This window comes from Prunus mume, linkage group LG6 (assembly GCF_029339155.1).
Source record: "Prunus mume cultivar Tortuosa linkage group LG6, ASM2933915v1, whole genome shotgun sequence".
Classification (NCBI taxonomy): Eukaryota; Viridiplantae; Streptophyta; class Magnoliopsida; order Rosales; family Rosaceae; genus Prunus; species Prunus mume.
In genome coordinates, this window is record NC_142703.1 from 14,889,855 (window position 1) to 14,911,014 (window position 21,160).

At 35.7% G+C, this 21,160-nt stretch overlaps 1 protein-coding gene and 1 pseudogene across 2 annotated transcripts; one reads left to right on the forward strand and one right to left on the reverse strand.

The window, feature by feature from the left end:
- Positions 1-1,164: 1,164 nt before the first annotated feature.
- On the reverse strand, positions 1,165-4,698 carry LOC103335224 (serine carboxypeptidase-like 6; annotated as a pseudogene). Its single transcript, XR_016128069.1, has 8 exons — positions 4,180-4,698; positions 3,935-4,083; positions 3,149-3,225; positions 2,666-3,030; positions 2,435-2,472; positions 2,246-2,351; positions 1,977-2,063; positions 1,165-1,900 (listed from the first exon to the last, which is right to left on the reverse strand). The product of XR_016128069.1 is annotated as a serine carboxypeptidase-like 6 (transcript).
- A 9,816-nt stretch (positions 4,699-14,514) lies between these two features.
- Positions 14,515-17,660, forward strand: LOC103335154 (Pseudouridine synthase family protein). Its single transcript, XM_008238158.2, has 10 exons — positions 14,515-14,942; positions 15,027-15,098; positions 15,237-15,395; positions 15,487-15,534; positions 15,634-15,714; positions 16,312-16,425; positions 16,552-16,653; positions 16,798-16,909; positions 17,095-17,141; positions 17,242-17,660. Exons 1-10 carry the CDS (start codon positions 14,586-14,588, stop codon positions 17,599-17,601), a joined length of 1,452 nt encoding a protein of 483 aa, XP_008236380.1. The 5' UTR covers positions 14,515-14,585; the 3' UTR covers positions 17,602-17,660.
- Positions 17,661-21,160: the final 3,500 nt, after the last annotated feature.

Below are 21,160 nucleotides of genomic sequence, written 5' to 3' on the forward strand. Positions count from 1 at the left end.
TATGTTGTATCACCAAGTATAAAGCAAGCAATAGAAATATGGTCATAGCTATTCCCCAAATATCTGCTCTGTTCTAATTCTTCTTCACTGTTCTTATTTTTCTATATGGTATCAGAGCAGATAGGAATAGCTATGACCATTATGGCACAACCACTCAAGGGTAGGTCTTGATTATCATAGTACAAGTACAATTTTGGCGTTCTATTTCAAGGCTGTGCAATACTCTGCACGGAGCATGTTATATTGTCGATGTCTGTCGGCATCACTTTATGGTCTTAAACAGGAAGAAATCAGCGAACAAGGATTTAGTCTCAGCTATGTTTTGCTCAGGTACTGATGCTGATGATAGTAGCTATGAAAAATATCTCTAAAGTCCATGATGGTTTAACATGGTTCTGTGCAAATCTGTCCTACCCCGGTGCTCTCCTCAACTCGACTTTCTGCTATGGATGGTGTCATTTCTGACCCTTCTGGTAGCATGGTGGGTGGTCTCCAGTACCTAACATTGACTCGTCCCGACATTGCATATGCAGTGAATCAAGTGTGTCAGTATATGCATAATCCCCGCTATCATTTACAAGCGAATCTATCGCTATATTAAAGGTACCATTGAACTTGGTATTCTTTTCCGTTCCTCCACTGATTTTTCCTTGCAAGGTTTTTCGGATGCCGATTGGGCTGGTCCTTGGATGACAGACGTTCCACTACCGGTGCTTGTATTTTCCTTGGTCCTAATTTGGACTGCTAAAAAGCAACTCAAGGTCCAGCTCTCAGAGTATCGCGCCCTTGACGGCTGCCGAGCTTCGTTGGTTTTGCTATCTGTTCAGAGAGCTTGGATTCCTCTCCGCTCTCCCCCTTGTAGATAATGTTTCAGCTCTTCATATGGCAGCCAATCCGGTCTTTCATGCACGCACCCGTCACATTGAAGTTGATTATCATTTTGTTCGTGAGTTATTAGCACCTACCCGATATATTTCCTCTCACTATCAGCTTGCAGACGTTTTTACCAAAGGTCTCTCTCGCGATCGTTTTGCTATGCTCACTTCCAAGGCTTCGCAACGATCATGCATTACAGCCAATCACCACGACATCAGAGTGTCATAGATTTCAGGAGATTCAATCCAACCCCATAAGTAGAGCATCAATCATCGAGATATAATTCATGTCATGATCACCACTGTTAATAGACAAGCTTTGTGTTCAGAAATGATATTGTGAGAATGATTAGATTGTATGAGTTCCTGTAATTGAATTTTCCCTCCATTTGGTGACAAATAAGGCTTTCTGTTTGGGTCTTTATGCTTGACTAAAACCAAAAACAATGGACAGAATTATAAGCATATGGTACCTGTAAATCAGAACTCTATAGCCTTGTTTTATGAGGTTCTCATGATAGACAAGACTAGAGGAAACATCAGATATATACAAGTCATGTAAGGTCTTATTGCATATCTCCCATTCCTTAATGCTTCCCTGATTGTCATTTAAGATAAGCAAAATTAAAGTACTGTGATGTCTGTCAGGAAAACCTGAAGAATATATTTAAAAAATGAACTATTGATTACCTCCCGAATATGAAGAGCATCTTGAACAGTTCTATCATTTGCCCAAATATAAGAGAAGAGATAATTGTAACTCTACATTAAAACAAGGCAGTTATGTTGACTCACAACCTACAGATAAGTTATTACCATGCATTGTGTATGCGTGTGTGTGTGCGGGCACGTGCAGAGAGACTAACCCGACACCATGGCCTACGAAGTTGAGGAAAAGAAAGGAGAAGATTTGCTGAATCCTTGTTAACAAGATATTCTGCAAACCACTTTGACCCCGCTGATTTTGGCGACGATACAGAACAGACAGGTTCCAATATCTGTTCAAGGTGTATGTCTTCAATACACTGCCGATTGAAATGTAAAGTCAGTATTTTGATTCCACATTACTTAAAATTACTTGCAGAAACCAAACCCAATCACCTCGTTGTAAACTTCAAGATCATCCACACATAACGTGTTGTTTAGATCTACATTCACGTATTCTCCCTTGCAGTTTCTTTTCATTGACTTGCAAAATATAAAAATCACATCCACATTTAAAAATCACTACATACATAACTCAAGGTTTATATTTTTTCCAGCAGATTTTGATGATATGTCAGAATAGTTCAGAATGATTTGAAGAACCAGAATCCAATCTCTACTTTAATGAAACCGACATGAAGCAACAAAATCAGTAAGTATTTCACCTGGTACAGTTCTTCTGGTATAAGTGCTTTTAGATAAGCAAATATAGAGCACTCTGTAATTCCTATCTATTTGAGTATCTGTCACCGGATTGCCAATCACATATCCCTGCGGCCAATATATTTATGATCAGGAATTTATTAACTACAACACGATATAAATTATTCAAATTCTAATGGCAGAAAATGTACTTTGAGATTCATTGGTGGCAAATGTTCATCTCGATTACCTACATAAAAATATATAAAATAAACCCAAATCAATACCTCATGATTCACAATTAAGAAACTAACTTTGCCTTGTGTGTACATCTGCTATACATTTGCATTTGAGACTGAACAAAAGGTTGCATGATTGACCCTCCTCTCAATTCTTAGTAGCTGAAGCTGACAAAAGGTCAAATTTAAGAGTTACCAACTTACCATCAGATATTTCCTGAACGACAATAGGAAGAGTTATGCCTGAATAAGAATCTCCAGCAATATAAAGTGGGTTTGCTGCGATAGTCAGAGGCATTACTTCATTAAATGGGGCGTGGGACCCTGAGGCCACATGGCGACTTGACCACAGTATCTTCGGCCGTGTCTTTTACGGCCTTCGGCTCGCCTATAATACCGCGGTCGCGAGGCTGAGAGGATTCTGCCTTTGCAGCTTTTTTTTGTTTTTAGGAAGGCGAAATGCCTAACGAAACGTGGCCGTTTCAGTTCATGAGTAGGTGCTAGGGCCGAGAGGAAGTCCCTTCGGTCAGTTTATGACCGTGATTTATTAGGCACAAACACTTGGCAACCTGAAAGTTGTAGATTGTTCTTCTCAATGTCAACAAAACCTTAAAAACTTAAAAGGTTCTATTGATCACATACAAAGACATAAACACAAACACCTAGAAGGCAACTGAAGTCTCCCACCTTTGTCCATGAGTATGGATTCAGCTTTAATTTTGGCTTGTTGCCAATGGAATTTAAGTAGTCAAAGGATAGTGGACCTGCAACAAAGTATGGATTAAATGGTGAGGCTAATTCTAATAAGTAAATTTTAAACACAATATTTGTGCCAGATTGCAACTAAATGTATATTAAAAACTATAGAATTATAAAATAATTATATTAGTGAAATATATACAATAAACGCCAACGGATCTAGCCCATTGGAAAAGAAACTTGACTTGCAAACCAATGGTCTTAAAGTTCAAATCCTCATTGCACCTTAACAGTGTGTGTAAGAAAATCCCTTCCTAAATTTAGCAAAAATAACACACACGACTTACTAAAAAAAAACTAAAACTAAAACACTCATCAAACAACGACTGGAATATATAATTGCCACATGCTCTTGCCAAATTTGGGCTTGCTTTTAACTTGGGAAGTACTGCTTTGGATGGTCCCCCTTCCCTATTCTGGGTTGGGCCAGGTTAGTAGCTATGTTGTCTGTGCTTGTGTTCTTATACCTCCAGAAGAATACACCAAATTTTTTTTTATAGAGAAATTAGAGAAAACAGAGCACATCCTTTCCATAGCTTTCTTCACACTGCAAATCTCACCTGCTTGACATACCTTTTATTTTTGCTGTTTTATTGTTTAATCTTTGCCTTTATTTTAAAAAGATTTTCTGGTGTCTGTTACCAAGGTCATAAAATTCCAAAACAGAATAATATCCTCTGAAAGATGCAGAGAGTGGAAAACATAATAAGGTACCTAAATTTTCATATACAAAGCCAGAGAAGGTAGAACAACCAGGTCCTCCATTGAGCCAAAGAACAAGAGGATCATACTCTGGACTCCCTTCAGACTCAAAGAAGTAATAAAATAGCTGCACAGCATCCATGGCGCCCACTCCCACGTACCTTTATATAGTTGAAGTCATAAATTCATTGTCATCTTTTGTATTAACGTACAGTAATTAACAGAGTAGAAAATAATAGTTATAAGAAGAAAAATACCAATCCAGTTTCAAGTTTGAAGGGGAGGTCCCCGCGAAAGCCGGGTATGGTTTTGATGATATTGGACGTCGATGCAACATTAATGTTCATAAGGATCACCAGAAGAAGTGCTTGTGGCAACATGGTGCTTGTGGCAGCTGAAGAAGTTGATGCTAGGCTTATTTCTTGGTAGATGGTTTTATCACTTTACTGTGTACACACGTGGTCAAATTGGCACAGGGCATTAAGTAAATCCTCGTGATTACGGAGACCCGCCTAATCCAAAAGCTGAACTGTTCTGTGTGTGATCATTTCTTTTAGCAGCCCGCAAATGTACTTCGTGGCCCCCACATTGCATGCTTGTCACTGAATTGAAGTCGACCAACTTAAATTTCTCTGTTCCTCTCTTTGATTGTTGTTCAAATGGTAAGGCTTCACAACGGATTATCCAGATGATGACTTTTTGCATGAATTTGCTTTGCTTACGGAAGGACCAAAATGACTCGAGAACGAATTAGACGACTAAAATACTTGATTGGGTTCTCCAATATGATATAGGGTTTTAAGTAAGAAGATGGGTCCCCTCTCTCTTTTGCTGATAGAAAGTGGCCCAACTTTTAGTGATCTCCAGACCAGAATGCTGATATGCTTTAATTTTTTGCATTGGAATTATATATGCACTTCTAATGAAAAAAGGTAAAGTTTTTTTTTGTCAATATTTAAAATATAAAAAAAACTTTAATTGCAAATCTTAATCATAATAAAATTGTGTATTTACGTATGAGCCTTAATCACTACTTATTAATACAAAAGTATTCTTCTTATTACTGTATGTCCTTATTTTCACTCTTTCTTTTTGTACAAGTTAGAACACGCGTCGATACTAGAAAAACAAAGAGACAAATAAAGGACGGTGGACTTGAAAAATATGCACTTATTAGGAGACACATACATAAGTAATTCACTGATACATCATACATGTATAGTATAATATATATGCCGTAATATAGGAGATGAGATAATAGCATACGTGCCTTCATTTCAGGCAATTATACAGTACTTTGATAATGTGCAGAGTATGATCATCTGGTGGACAATTTTTAGGCAACAGTCAAGGAAAGAGTCACTGGTGAATGCAAAGGACCTAGTCAATGATGGCCTTCACCAGGGCTAGGGCCAGACTTCTCGACATTTGCTAGACTAGTTTGATGGCTCACAGATCTGTGTCCAACACCAGGGTCGCTTGGTCCTGAACCATCCACTTTGGTGAAGAAGCCCTCATTCTCTCTAGCGACACCATTGCGTGATGGCTTCAGCGGTCGAGCTTCTGTTGGGGAAAGCTTGGAGCTTAAGAGGAGAGAAGCAAGAAGAAGAATAAACAAGAGGGCAATAGACTTGAGAGCTCTAGCCATTTTGGTGTAGTAATAATTATTAGCTAGAACTAGGTTTTCCTTAGTTAAAGAGTGGCAAGTTTGGGGGTGTATTTATAGTGCTTTTAGCTGAGGGGAGAGAGCTTGGACTTTTGAGTATTATGCATGTAGCATGGAAATTAAGTTTCTAAGAACAAAATCTCATTACATTGTTGATAAACATACACCCTTCCTGGTCATGAGCTTCTGATAGATGGGACATGTTGAAATCATGTTAAAGTGGCGTCTACTTAATTAGGTTCATCCCAAATGCCAAGAATCTGGGAGAGGCGGCTCCTTTGGAAAATGATAAACATAAAAGTTCGGTTTGTTAAAGAGACACCACCATGAAAGGCGAGTCAAATGATATTTCTCTATTGGAAATACTGACTCTTCACACTTAAGGAGTCATTCCTCACAAATAAATCAGTCCACATATGTGCAGAAATTTTTTTTTTTTTTTTAATAAGTTACTTTTGAAATATGTGTCAAAGTCTGATTTTTCTTAAAGGAAAATGGATGTCCTTACCTTATTAGTGCAAAGTAATGGAAGATCCTTATAGTATTTTCAGGAAAGAAAAAAAAAATCGTGCATACATGATTGCTAGATGTAACGAGCCAAAAGTTGATAGAGAGCCAAGTAAGGATATCATCATGAGCAATACTGATAATGAGAGTTTTTGGAAATGTCACAAGGACTTACCCTCATGATTTGTGAAACACCTTATGAATGAAAAATTGAATAGTGAGTCAAATAACAAGTCATGTGACATTTCTACAAAAATATCTGGTATTTATTGTTTCAATTTGAGTCACCTTAATTGTAGAACTAGAAGGATTACGTGTAGAGTTGGAAATAGGGGATCTTTTGTAGCCCTTGAGACGGCATTTTTCAAAATCCAATGAAATGATTTGTCATCTAACTTTAACACACCGGATCCAGGAATTTTTCCATCAATTTCAAAAGCTAAGGGCTCCCAAAAAAAAAAACTAAACATCCTTATAATTTAAACAATACTAATGTCTTTCATAATACATTAAAAAAAAATACAATTACCCTACAATTGTTCAAATAATTTAAAACTACGCATTAAATATTATCTTTCTCAATTAAAAAAACATAACTATTTGAATGGTGTTTTCACAATATTCATAGATAGCTCTCTCAATAAGCTGTTGCAACGGGTAAAACTAAAGCCAATGTAAGAAGTAAATTAAGTTGTAATTCTACTCCTTCCTGTAAAATTTAATTCCCAAAAAAAAAAGTGCTGCCTGCATAAACAATATAAAAAGCTTCATGAAAAAAAAAATTATAATTTTTTGTTTGTCAAAAAAAAAAAGACTCCATCATACAAAGAAGCCATTTATCCCAACTGCTTATCAATGATAGTAAGAAATAACCACGATAATAATGGCGTTGTTCTCTCTTCTCTTTCTCCCTTGTGGTACAAATAAATCACATGTTAGGAACAACTCATCATTGTTGACAAAATATTGATACTTTGCCAAGCAGATCCAAAGTCTCTCCCTCATAGATTGTCTCTCTCTCTCTTTGGACCAACTCATTCATTCACAATATCTTGATCTCTCTCTTTTGTAATGCCTTTGACAAATCTCCCAATATAAATCTCATCAAATATAGGTGAAACACAAAGTCAAAAGTTTGTATTTCTTTCAATAACCTATTTGCTTCACCTTATCTTGGTTGACATCACTCAAACCCATTCAAGCACCCCCCTTCACCCCATAAAAACAATCATAATGTAGTTCCATTTATAGCATCTTGAAGAGAGTCTCCAAATGATTTAGCCAAATTCTCAAGAGCTAAAATAGCTCTCTAGAACGAGTCATTATAAGTTAACAACTACTACTTAGAAAGGTGTTTCTTGCCAGCAACATCTCTATTTTGGCAAAATCTCATAATATGCTTTATTCTGTGTTTTTTGAGCTCACCTCTCATATTCTAGCACCATTTGTCCTCAAATCAAATTTGTTATCAATGCTAAAATTTGCTACTAAAAGTAGAAAACCCAATAACCCCAACCAACCTCCCAAATGCTCTCTTATTGAAACATCGTGATTCATCTACCAATATAGAAAAGAATGCTCGTCTATATCCCTAATAATTCTCAATGGTTTCAACAGCACTCAAGTTCTCTACTCCCTCATTCTCTCTTCTCGTTCTCCACTACCTCTGCTCACTCATCTTGTCATCTAGTGCTTCGGCAGTTAATAGGCGAGGCTCACTTTCTCTTGATCACTCAACGTGTTGCTTGCTAAATCTGATGTAGCTTTATTGTGAGCTTCCACTTGTCCAAAGTTGGTTCTCCAAAATTCTAGAGTCCCTTCCTCCAATTTTTAAACCCTTTCTAGGAAGTCTGGAGTCTTTCCTTAGTTTATCATGTGTATTTAACAACAAATTTAATGAAATGAGCAATATTGGCTAACAAGAAAAGTCCATAAAGGCATATCGTTTTGGCTTTTATGACCCCCGAAGCTCTTAGTTCTCGAAAATTGGGATTAAATACAGTCATTGGAGGTCTAAATTGCCTAATATGTTAATCCAACACAAGGACCAGGTTTTTGAACTACATTTTTGGAACTAGCCTATTTTTGGAACTAGACAATGATTTTTGAGCTACCCATTTTTAAGTAATAACTGTACCTTATAATATTATTTGACTAATTGATCTAAATAATACCAATTAAATAAATGAATAAAAAAAATACCTGAATAGTGCGTAAAGTCAAATAACTAAATAAGAAAAAAAAAATTATTAAAAAAAGAATAAACGCTCAAGAAAAAAAAGTGACTTACTTTTTCTACAAAAGGATGATCTAATTGGGTTATTATATAAAGAGTCAATTCTTTAATTAAGGTTGAATTCTCAAAACCCAATTTATGAGCAATTCCCAATTAAGTAAGGAACTAGCCCTTTTTCAAAAGCCCACAAAGCCCAGTACGTGTAGAGTTGGAAACTAGGGGATCTTTTGTAGCCCTTGAGACGGCACAAAGACAATGAAAGTGATCTCTAATTGATTTGACTAATCATGAACGTACGATATATATATAGTGTACATACATCGTTAGGAAATGGATTTAATATGTCAATGCTTAATTTTTATTTTTTTAATAAATTTTAACCTTAATATTAATATTATTATCAGGAATGAAATGACAAATTCAAGTGTTGTTGATCAATATGATATGAAATGCATGTAAGAGCATTTGAGCATCTGCAATAGATTCTCTAAATCACATTTTTAAATAAAATTAATAAAAGAAGTGAGAAAATTCACTTCCAACCATATTCCATATTCAACTTCTAAAATATGAGACCTCTAGGAGCTCTTAAATTTGAGGAGAGAGAATGGACTCCTAATGACTCTCTATAATTTAATGATGTCTTATTTAATGAATATTTTAAACCTTTAATTAATATTGCCTATATTTATATATATATATATATATATATTAATAGAGATGGATCATTTATGCTGAATTAAAAAATTAAAAATTATCTCTCTCTCAAACCAAAAAAAAAGAGCATTTATGTCTCTCTAAATTAGAGAATGTGATTGAAGTCTAAAATAGCTTTTGTGTGTTTTTAGCTAAATTTTAACTCAAAAGTAGATAACATAAATGAAGATGCAACCCCACCAAGGTTGGCCATTTCCCTTGTATACATTTCATCTGGGATTTGCCTTTTGAAGAGTCAATTGTCCCAAAGGACATGAGAAATCATTAGTCACCACATGTGCAGAAAACATGGACTTTTAGGCAATAATAAAGTGATGGAAATAATTAACGAAGCCCATGAGTTTATGTCTTTTTTGCTTTTATTAGATTCCCAACTCTTCATGTTGCCAACTCGGGTATCGATACTACATCGTAACGAGATCTCTCCTACCTATTTGGCCATAAATTGTATAGAGACCATTCTGCACCAAGTTTTCGGTGGCCTAAAATTATCAACAACATGCCACATTATAAGTGGGGAGCTTGGAGTTTGAACTTCTCTGTCAATTCGGGTTCAATCAAGCCAAGTAAATCAGCGGTCCATTATGACCAACATCGATAGACTTTAACTCAACTGCAGTTACTGCATGCATAGTTTGTCATGTGTGAAATTTTATACAAAATGCATTAATATTATTAGTAATAGAATCACTCATTATATGTTTATTTTATTTTATCAAATTTTCAATTTAAGACTTTACATTCTTCAGCCCTAAATCGCCTAAAAGTTACCCTTTCACATGTTTATAACTAGCTTTCTTTGTCCTCGATACTAATATAAGAAGATAGAATCCTAAATTTATGGGTGCAACTGTAAACGGCAAAATGTTTGGCACGTGTAGCTCTTCATCATGGCATAATTCGAGCATCGTTAACGTTAATTATGGCACAGAGATAATTTTTGTACCCGATGTCCGAAGCACAGAGCAGATATTTTGGTTTTGGGGGAACTAAATGAACTTACAAACAAAACAACATGATGCGTGAGATTAATTCAAAGAAGAAACAAGAACAAAAAAGTTGTTGTTCCGAGAAAACTATTGAGAAATTAGTAATTAAATTGTATAAAAAAGTAAGAATGATAACGTGTCTCAAAAGTTTTGAATGAACATTAGTAAGGAAAATGACTAGTCGTCTTACGGACATCAACATAAATATGAATGTTTTGATTCTCTACTTACGTAAATTAACATTATTATTTGTTCGTGTACGAGCTCATTTTAAGTTTTTTTATTTTTATTTTTATTTTTATTTTAAATCAGCGATAATATATTATTAATGAGCAAACGCAAGTACAAAGCAACTATTTGTTGAATATGGGTAAATCTTCTCCAGTGACCAAACACAACAATATGTTGAATTGATCTAGAGAGAATCACACACAACCCAAACAATAACTAAATCCCCGATCCAACAACCAAAAGCACATGTACTCACAGACCTACAATACAAATTCGCCGTGTAAATCCGTATTGAAAGCCAAAAATTAAAAAGAAATAAAAATCCTAAATAGAAAGCAAATCACATCAAACTCCTAAAGAGTTTTTGAAAATTATTAGTCTAAAACAAAAATAAGAGACAGGACTACCGTTCCACATCTTTCGGGCAACCCGAAGAAAATCACAGCGCCATACCTGCTAAACCCATAGTCCTGCATTTGCTAAGTTCGAACCCAACGCAAACAGACTTCTTTCCCTATTTATGGAGGGTTTCCATGACCACACTACATATTTGCAGTGAATTTTATAGCATGTGAACTTTAGAGAAGAAGGTTTCTTCTTGTTTCCTAGTTTTATCTTTTTGGTGGATTCCTTAGAGGAACAAGTTGTTTATCTTTTAAGTGTTCACTTGTAGTTTTCCCTCTTATTCTCCATTTGTCCGGTGTCATTCGATGTGACAAAGGAAACTGTCTTTGACTAATACTTCTAGTAGGAGTGTAAGTGGATAAAATATGAGAAAAAAAAGTGGGAAATCACCACTCTTCTAGTAATGTCATTCTTTTATAGTTATGTAATTATAATGGTTTTTTTTGTTTTTTTCATAAAGGAAAAACTTATATACTTGTCAGCAACCATTAGCATTCTCGTCCTTTAACCAAATACTTTGAACTTGCTACCTTTAAATGGGTTTCATCCCTGTACTTACGTTGTCACACATCACCAAATATAGTAAACACCCATCAATTTTGAGGTTTTTAAGGAGCATTACATTTATAGTCCTTCAAATTGGAAGTATGGAGACCTAACTTACTATTGTGTACATTATTCAATCTGGTAAAATTCCACAGTTTTTAGAGAGGATGGCCATTAATGAACGAAATCTTTCCGTAGTTCTTGCTAGGAGTTCGAAAGAGACCAAGTACATTATCAATTGGATTTGGAATTGTCGGCAAAGTCTTTGAGTCTATCAATGAAATCTCAGCGAAAGCTTTCGCATGAAGCAATATTAATTGCTTGTGTAGTAACACTTTGATGGGTTATTGCTTGGAGGTGGCTTTCCCCATCATATTGATACTGTGCTCACCAAGCTTTGGAGTCAAATTAGTGTTGTGGAAGTAAGCAAGCTAGAAGAACTAGTGTCATTATTTCGTGACACATCAAAAGTCCTAAATTTGTTACGTACGTATCTAAAATGAAGAGAATTGATGTTAGACTGGGGGGAAAAAGGTCAAAACACTCTGCTTATTTGGTGATCAAATGAAAAAGAATGTTGAGAATATATTTCATGTCACAATAGGTAGAGTTTTATAAAACGGTTATTCACTCAATGTTACTTTAATCATTATCTTATGATTTTGAATTGGATGTTCTTTAACATCTAAAATTCGTTTAAACAACTTGAACTCTCACACATATAAAATCAACTATAAACTTATGTAACACGTATAATTTGTAGATGATTGTTGTGGACGTTTGACTCATACCATGCGATCGAAAAGTTGTCGATTGATCTCTAATTAATCTTTGACGTAGAACACATTTCAAATAAGTGGAATGATCGTTATGTAATTTTATTTTATTTTTATTTTTTTCCATATCGTGAGAGAGAAGAAAATGTTGCCTTTTGGGGGTCACAACGTGAAACAAGAGGAGAGTATCGTGGGTCGAGCTGCAAAACCGCATTTGTTGATTTTTATCATGTGGAGGGGTCAACAAACCTTCTCATAATCCCAAGGGGCTTTGGGGCTTGGACAAGCCAATAAAAAATTAAAAACTGTTTCTATTGTTAAGTGCTGCCTTTCGTGGATGGAAATCTATTTCAAAAGTACATATATAATTCCAACTTGAAATAAACCAGAAATGGCAACAACAAGAAAATGGTAGTGTGCCTTAATGCATTTCCTCCTAAATCAACTGTTCGTTTTCCTTGAAAAAGACCTAATATAGAGTCAATGTACGTGAAAGGTACATAAACAAGTAAATAAATAACAAGTAACCCCTGTTGCTATCTAAACCAATAGACTTACAATTACATGAGCTTCCAATACGATACTATAAAAAGGCCTCTTAGCTAGCTAAACCAACCAACCAAGACATTTTCTGAATGCAACTTTTGAAGCACTTGAAAATTATATTGCTCTGCAGTACTAAATCAATGGCTGGAACTGGCAATCCAAGATCTCAAAGCTTTCGCGGTCTTCGTCTAGTTCTTATCCTCCTTCTGGTGTTGAGTTTTAGTCTTGTTGGGTTAATGGAAGCTCGGCCATTGACCAAGGAAAGAGGGACAATGGAGGGTTTGTCAGTTGGGATGATGAAGAGTTCAGGGCCAAGCAAAGGTGGTGGAGGACACAGAGGCAGGGTGCGTACTCGGATTCTACCTGATCAAATCAAAGACAAATCTGGCCCCAGCCCTGGTGTTGGCCACGGGTATTCTGGTGCCGCTATCATGCACCCCTAAGCTAGCTTCACCATTTTATTTTATTTTTTAAATTTGAATTTTACTTTTGTTGGATATGCTTTTATCAGATTGTTGTATTTGTGTGTGATGCTTGTAAATTTGTCAAGAATAATGTTTCGAAATTCGAAGACAATGAGACAAGTGATTACAATGAGTAAGTACAATATCAAATCACAAAAGTATTACTTCAGTCATGATCAAGAGTAGAATGCAATAAAACTTGTTAATGGTTAGCCTGTTATTGCATCCAAACAAGCAAGAGTTATGTGGGGTTCAATGCCATCTTCACTTCTTTCAGCTCATCCTGGAGGCCTGCTTATAAAGTGTGTTGGGTTTTTTAGAGGGGCGAAATTCAATTTTGATTTTTAATTATTTGAAACTTTGTGTATCCTAGCATGTTTCTCGTTTCAAATTATTGTCTAACAACATAAGATGTTTATATTGACAACACCTCTTATTAATAACTTAAAACTAATTAAAAATGTCAATGAAAAAATAAAACTCAAAACCACTTGACAATATGTTGAGACTCCCATTATTCTCACTATTTAAAAAAAAAAGAAAAAAAAGGGCATATATCCCAAGCATATATTTGCATGCATTATAGCTTTAGTCTACTGGTATTTTTCGTCCCAATAGTAAAAAATGTTTCTAAATTTCGATATTTCTCCCCACTAATTGAAAAACTAAAATTACTAAAATTAGTATCTACGATGCTTCAATTGCATTTATCATTATCTATAATAAAAAAATCTTGTGTGACATTAATTATAGGTGTGAGATTTTCTGGTGATTGATGGATTGATTGCTAATTTATAAGTTGACCATTGGATTTACTTTTTCTTTTGGTTACCACGGAACGGAACCATGGAAGGGAAAATAAAAAGATGAGAGTGAGATGAAAAGACAGAATCCAACTCATTCAAACCAAATTTGGCAAAACACAAAAAACCCATTTAAACCAAGACTTTCATTCACACTATATAAAGCCTCTTATGACAATGGCATTAGCCTAATACCATGCCAACCAACATTCTCATACAATTCAAAACTTGACTTACTCTAAAATGACTGGAGATTCAAGATCTCCAAGTTTTGGTGCCCTAATTGTTCTCCTTCTGATGAGTTTTATCCTTTGAAATCGAACCCAGACCATTAAGCCCCTAAATATGTTTCACTTCTAAAAGGACAAATGGAGGAGGACCTATGGCATGGCATGCTCGGATTGAGTATTAGGGGCCAAGTCATAGAGGGAACAAATCTCCTAAGAAAGCACATGGGAAATTATTTCCCATCAAATCCTTGCAGGAACTAAACGAGGCCTAAGAATTTTTGTGTAAAATGTCCTGTGACAATAAGCCTATTTATAAAAAGCCCTAGAATTGGGTTTATTTATAAATTTGTAAATAAATAATTAGTAGGCATTATTAAGCCTATAACGAACATGGACGGACTGGGCCCATAAGACATAGCAGTTTACTGGGCACCGGAGAACGTTATGGTTTTCCCGGTTACTAAACCGAAATGTTTACGACCGAAGGGTTTACGAGAAAGCAACAGTGAAAACCCAACTTTGGCCTAAACCCCCAAAATCTCAATACATGGTGGGCCCTATACTCCTCCGCCGGCTTCTCCTCCGGCCACCACCGTCCTCCGCGGCGAGGCTCTGCATCTCAGCCTTCCACAACTGGCGATCTTACGCCACCACTGAAACATTTCACGAAGACAGAGAAAAGCGCGGTGAAAAATGGTTCACTTTACCTCCGTTTACTGCCACCATAAACGGCAGCGCTTTGGGAAAGGAGCTCTCTCGCAATCGTTCATACGGCAGAGATGTAATTACGAAGACTGCCACTACCTCCACCACCTCCACCACTACCACGGCGCTTAAATGGGTTACTCGGTGCTGCCCGGAGCTTCCTAGAAGCCTCGTTCAGAAGCTCTTTCGCCTAAGACAGGTTTGGAAATCGGTTTTTGAGTACATTTTGGAAATGGGTTTTTGAAATCCAATTGGAAAGTAGCTTACTTGATTTCTTTTGCAGGTTCGAAGAGAATCTTGTGACATGGAGTGTTCTGGTGAAGGTGTTGAGGCACTTGAGCGCCCACTTAAAAGGGTAACTGATATTGCTCTTACTTTCGTACTTTTTCTGGGCTTTTATGTATTTATTTTTGTCAGGGAAATTAAATTGATAGAGTTTTGGTTTTTGTAATAATATGGGAATGGTTTCTTTCTGATTTTAATTTATCCAAAGGTGGCGGCTAAAGACTCAATGAATGTAGGAGATCGAATACATCTTCCTATTTCTGTGCAAGAGTTCCCCAATGATAAACAAGAGTTGCCCAATGATAAAAAGGAGTGCCATTGTAGTGAAGAAGAAGTCACCTTTATCCGTAGCCTTGAGTTGTATAAGGTTCATAACTTTGATCTCTGTTGTGTCCATTTAAGTTAGCTATCTTGCTTACAATAATTTACCCAATACATCTTTTTGTTCCTGAAATTAGGATCCAGCCATTATTGTCATCAACAAACCCCCTGGAATGCCTGTTCAGGTTAGTTACTGATACTTCATTGAAGGTTATTGTCGTGCCTTTGGTTTGTTAGTAGTTTAATTTGATTCCCACATATTGAATTATATAGTGTTTGCACAGGGTGGTATTGGCATCAAAAGAAGTTTAGATGAACTGGCTGCCGCTTGTTTAAGTTATGACTTCTCAGAATCCCCTCGGCTGGTGAGTTTGTAGGAAATCTTAACTTGTGCAGAATTCATTGTCGTAGCTGTATCGTAAGCACTATATTCGTTGAACTTCTAAAATGTTGAATGGGGACCTTTCATGTAATAGTAAAATCTAGAGTGTGTATGGAGTGAAAGAGAGATTCATTGCTGTGACTCAAGCCACACTATTGAGAAACTCTAGCCAACTCATTGACTAGCAGCTTGTTCACATATTTCATGTTCAGCCAGATGGAGCCACTTGTGAGCTATATTGCTTCATGATTCCAGGTTAAGCATCCTCAAACTCAGCTTGGTTGGGCTGGTAAACAGTTGTGTCCTTATGAGACCTAGACAGAATGGAAACAGGAACTTTTTTTTATTTCAATGAATGCAAGAATTGATTAACGGAAAATTTAGTTTTATAGACTTTATATTAGAATCTCAATCATTGTATCAAGTGCATACTTGCATGGAAACTTCTATTTCCACAGCAGTCTTATGGATGCTTGGATGTATGGATTATCTATCTTCCTTGAACAAGCTCCGTGTTTGTTTTTTTTTTTGCCTTTTGCCTTTTCGTTTTTTCTTGGATAAGAATCTTTGTGTTTGTTAGGTACACAGACTTGACAGAGATAGTAGTGGTATCCTGGTGATGGGAAGGACACAAACAAGTGCGACAGTTTTGCATTCCATCTTCCGCGAGAAAACTTTTGGAGCATCAAATGATGTGAGTAAATGTCCACTCTTTCTCTGTTGGTGCTTGTTTCTGGAAGGATCCATGCATGGTCATCAAGTTGCGAGGTTGTTAGTTCTGTTACATGTCAATTTACCTCATGTTTGTATTTGTTTAAAGGTAATTGATGATGCAAAAAGAATTCTGCAAAGAAGGTATTGGGCACTTGTCATTGGATCTCCCAGACAACGAAAGGGTTTAATCTCAGCACCTTTGGGAAAGGTTAGAGTACTCTTGAATGTATTTACTCTGACACTCACCCATCCAGTGGTTTCTTGTAGTCTCAGTGATGCATTGAACAAATATCAGTGTATAAAATTTACAATTTACTGAACTTTTAATATTTTGGGGTTTTGATTGCTTCAGGTGGTAGTGGACAATGGTAAATCAGATCGAATCACAATTGTGAACGATTCACAAACTTTGCCATCTCAGCATGCCATTACAAAGTACAAAGTAATTGGATCACCATGTCCTGGTTAGCAACAAACTCTTTCGCCATTGCACATAAGCATGCAAAAATGCTGCAGTTTTAGTTTCAACATTTGGCTCCAAACAATCATGAATGAAGATATTTTGGCGCAGCTTTCTTGTACAAATTCATTGACAAATAATATTTCCCTCTAAGTATATGCTTCTGATATTCCACTATTGATTGTGCAGGTTACACATGGTTAGAGCTAACCCCTCTTACTGGCCGAAAGCATCAGGTATGGATCAGAACTAAACACTTGTTAGCAGATTTATTACTTAGTTACAAAGTCACTTTTCTCTGTGAACAACTCCTCTAACCATGTGTGAGCATTGCAGCTGCGTGTACACTGTGCAGAGGTTCTGCAAACACCAATAGTTGGAGACTACAAGTATGGGTGGCAAACTCATAGGAACTGGAAACCGTTAGCTTGGTCTAATAATGAATGTCATTCAGATGAGGAGTTTCCCAAGACAAAAAACCTCCCTTTTGATCTCAATATGGAAAGCGGAAGTGTCTCCGAAAAGAATCCCCGCCTGCATCTTCATTGTAAGCAAATGGTTTTGCCTAATGTGAATCTGGCTTTGCAAAATGTGAAACTGCATTCAGATAGTGATCTTTCAGAATTAGAAAGCCTAGAGTTGGTTGCTCCTCTGCCTTCATTCATGCAAAGAAGTTGGAATATTACAAATTCTTAAGCTACAACTTCAATTTTTTTGTTGATTCTATTATCGTTTTCTTTTATTTTGTCATTTGATTGCTGCCTTAACTTGCATATTTTATGAAGGGAAATTTGTTGCAAGGGCATAATCCTCCTCCTTGACATCTTCTTTTCTCTTTATTCGGATATTCGAGGAATTCTTAAGAATTTTCAGGTGCAATAAACTACGACATTCTCCGAGAAGCAAATTTTGTGACGGACACAACTAATTTTGGTCATCAGAAAGATATTCTCTGCACCTGGATTTGTAATAAACCACGTCCCAAGGTCTCGAAGGAGAGTAAAGGAGTTGACCATGGCCTACATTATTGGCTTAGTTTCATCCATATAGCTTATTAGTGATCTTGCCTAATACATAGACTGCCATACCATAACGGGGTTATGTTATGAGTCATGGCCCCCCATCTTACATTTTAATCGTCTTAGTGCTAACCATGCAGAGAAACCAAACAAGATTTAATGTGTTTTAGATATCAGTCTAACAACTTTTCGAACCCTTTTTTAAATAAAAAATTTATAAAAGAGAGGAGATATTCGAACTTGAGCCATGACAAGAGCCACGTATGGATCTAGAGTGAGCTAATTTTTTAAAAAATAAAAAATTATAAAAGAGAGGAGATATTCGAACTTGAGCCATGACATAGCCACGTGTAGATCTAGAGTGAGCTAATTTTTTGTTTTTCGAGGTTTATTGGGACTTATCTTTCTAGTGACAAGCCGAAATTTCAACCTCCATGGGAAAACGAAAGAAATATAAGACAAATTATGGTATGGACCCTGGAACATGAATGGCTTGTGGCTTACTGCGTTGATTTATTTTCTTCTTTTCGTATTGTATGTGTGTCTACTAGTCAAGGATCGGCTTGAGAGAAGAAAATGCATGTGAATACAGCAGCATCTTTCGACTCTTGAACCCTAAACTTTCCTCAATAAAGTTTGACCTATCCCAATTATTTAATTAAATTAACATTTTTTACTGTTTCATTTACTAAGAAGATCGTAATTGAGAAGTACAATAGAGGTTTTTTTAAAATAAATATAAGCTATAGTCTAAATTATGAGAATATGGAGTTTCTCACACAATTTATTAAAGTGTTATAAAGATTCAAACCTGAGACTGTTAGTATGTAAGTTAAGGTGCTTTTTCACTAAACTAGACCCGTTGGTTATTTACAATAGAATCTAAACTCACGTATAAAGGTAAATATTCCCTTATAATAACTATATGTGATGGTATGACATATTATATTTTGACGTTCAATCCGGCAAAATTGGATCATGCTTCTATAACGACAGGTAGTGGGTGAAAGACCTGAGATTTCTGATGGAGCCCCATTCTTTAAGAATTGTCAAAATCAAGTGCATAAACTTAAAGTTGAAGAGATGAGCTGTTGGAAGCAGGAAGCAAATGAATAGAGAAGACGACATGTGCCTTTCTGTCACCTAATAATCTCTTTAGCAAGGCATTCTTTAATTTTCTTATAAATTATAAGGAAAAATTGTCGTTAACAACCTAAATTCACTTGATTGACGCATTAGATTGTCTTAATTTTGATGTTAGACTACTCCGTTATTGTAATAACCCTTTATGATTAGTTTATATTAGCCATTTGTGGTTAGTTATTTTTTTTAGCAGAATTATAAATACAATTCTAGAATTTCTCAACCCAAAAAAAAACTCATTTGATTGGCTGAACTTATTGTTCTATTTTAATGTCGTTAACAGTCATTAAGAATCAAAATAAATTATTTTTTTTTCCCAAGAAGAATCAAAATATTGTTGGATACCACAATTATGTAAACTTGTATTTCTTTTATAGTATTCAAGGTCGTCGGAAAAATCAATTTTTTGCTTTCTATATATTCGAAGGAGATGGCGGAATGGAACCCGCTCAACTTGTTCATATTTATTTCACTACACATGCAGTCAAGATCACATGGCTCAATATAGAACCACCATTTTGTATTAAGTAAAGATGAGAACAATAATATGTAAGTCTTCTCCGAGGGGCTGCTATTGTGTGTGACATGTTTTACAAATGCCAAAAACTGGGTCTCTCATTTATGTTACAAAGTAATAATATATGTGTTCGATCAAATTTTAAAAAGAAAAATTTAATAATAATATTTGTAAAATTTTAGCATCCGATGCAAGGTTGGCAATGGGTCATGTCATGTCATGTTTGTATTGTCTTAAGATAATAAACGTATCAAGAGTGCTCAACCCAAACCTGACTCATTTAATAAACATATCGTGTCCGGTTTGCATTGTGTTAAACATGTCACATTTTAAGAGGAGACTAAATTCAAAATAGAGATGAGAATTAGAATGAGGAGATCGACTTAGGCTAAGGTTTTCATTTGGGTAGGTTGAAATCCACTACCCTAGGATGCATGGTGGAGTAGAATAGAATATGCCAATAAGTACACGCCACATATTTATTACTAATAATAAAAATTAAAAATTAAAAAATAAATGTGTCAAGTAGGTTGTTTCTTTGATTGGTGCTAAACACACCCGTTTATTAGACATGTCATGGTGGGTTGATCCGACTTTGACCAGCAATTGTAATCAATGTTGATAGGGTATCTCTCCTATTATACCGGGGCCCTGACTCGAGTCAAGACCAAGACGTATCCCGGGCTGTTAGGTTGGGTTGATCATCCAAGATAGCCTGCACACTTCTAGCAACTAAACTATCAAAAGAGGGAAAAACTAGCGTGATACTAGTCGAAACCCCCTTCGATGGCTAAGTTAGAGGTAGATTTAGAGTATAGAAGAATGGATACAGGTTTCTGGGTGAGAATAGTTATTACATTTGTCTCAATGCATGTGAAGAGTATTTATAAAGGGATTGTATATTGAACTTTGTTTTACTGGAAATTTGGTTAACTTTCATGTTACTTTTTTTGGTTACATTGGGAGGAAGAAAACCCCTTGGTTTACAGGAAATTTGGTTAACTTTTTTGTTAACTTTGTTTTACTTTGGCAGCATTTGCATGTTACTATAAGACATTGTTTGATGCCTAAACTGATCGAACCAAACCGCACCAAACCTGTCATGAATGGTTTGGTTTGGTTTGGTTTTCATTTTGATTTTAAGTGAAACCGAACCACACCGGACCGTGAAAATTTAATTGGTTTGGCCGTGGTTTGAGGGTCAAACCGGACCGTGCCCATGCCTAGAATCGACTCAGAGAGAGAAAGATATTTAAAAATATATAAAAAATATTTAATTTGTTTTAATTTATTTTTTATTGATTTTAAGTTTTAAATATATTTTAAATATATTATATTATATTTAAAGCCATGTGGCTCTATACCATTAGATGTGTGGGCTCCACACATGTGTTACGTCATCAATTTTAAGAAAAAAGTTTATGGAAGCTAACGACAACAAGAACCATTTTGATGTGTGGAGGCTAACTTTAAGGATCATTAGTGTCAAAAAAAAGTTATGAACGAAATGTGATAATTTTGCAAATTTTAAAAACTATTTGTGATAAAAATCCAATTAATAATTATGATTTCTCGT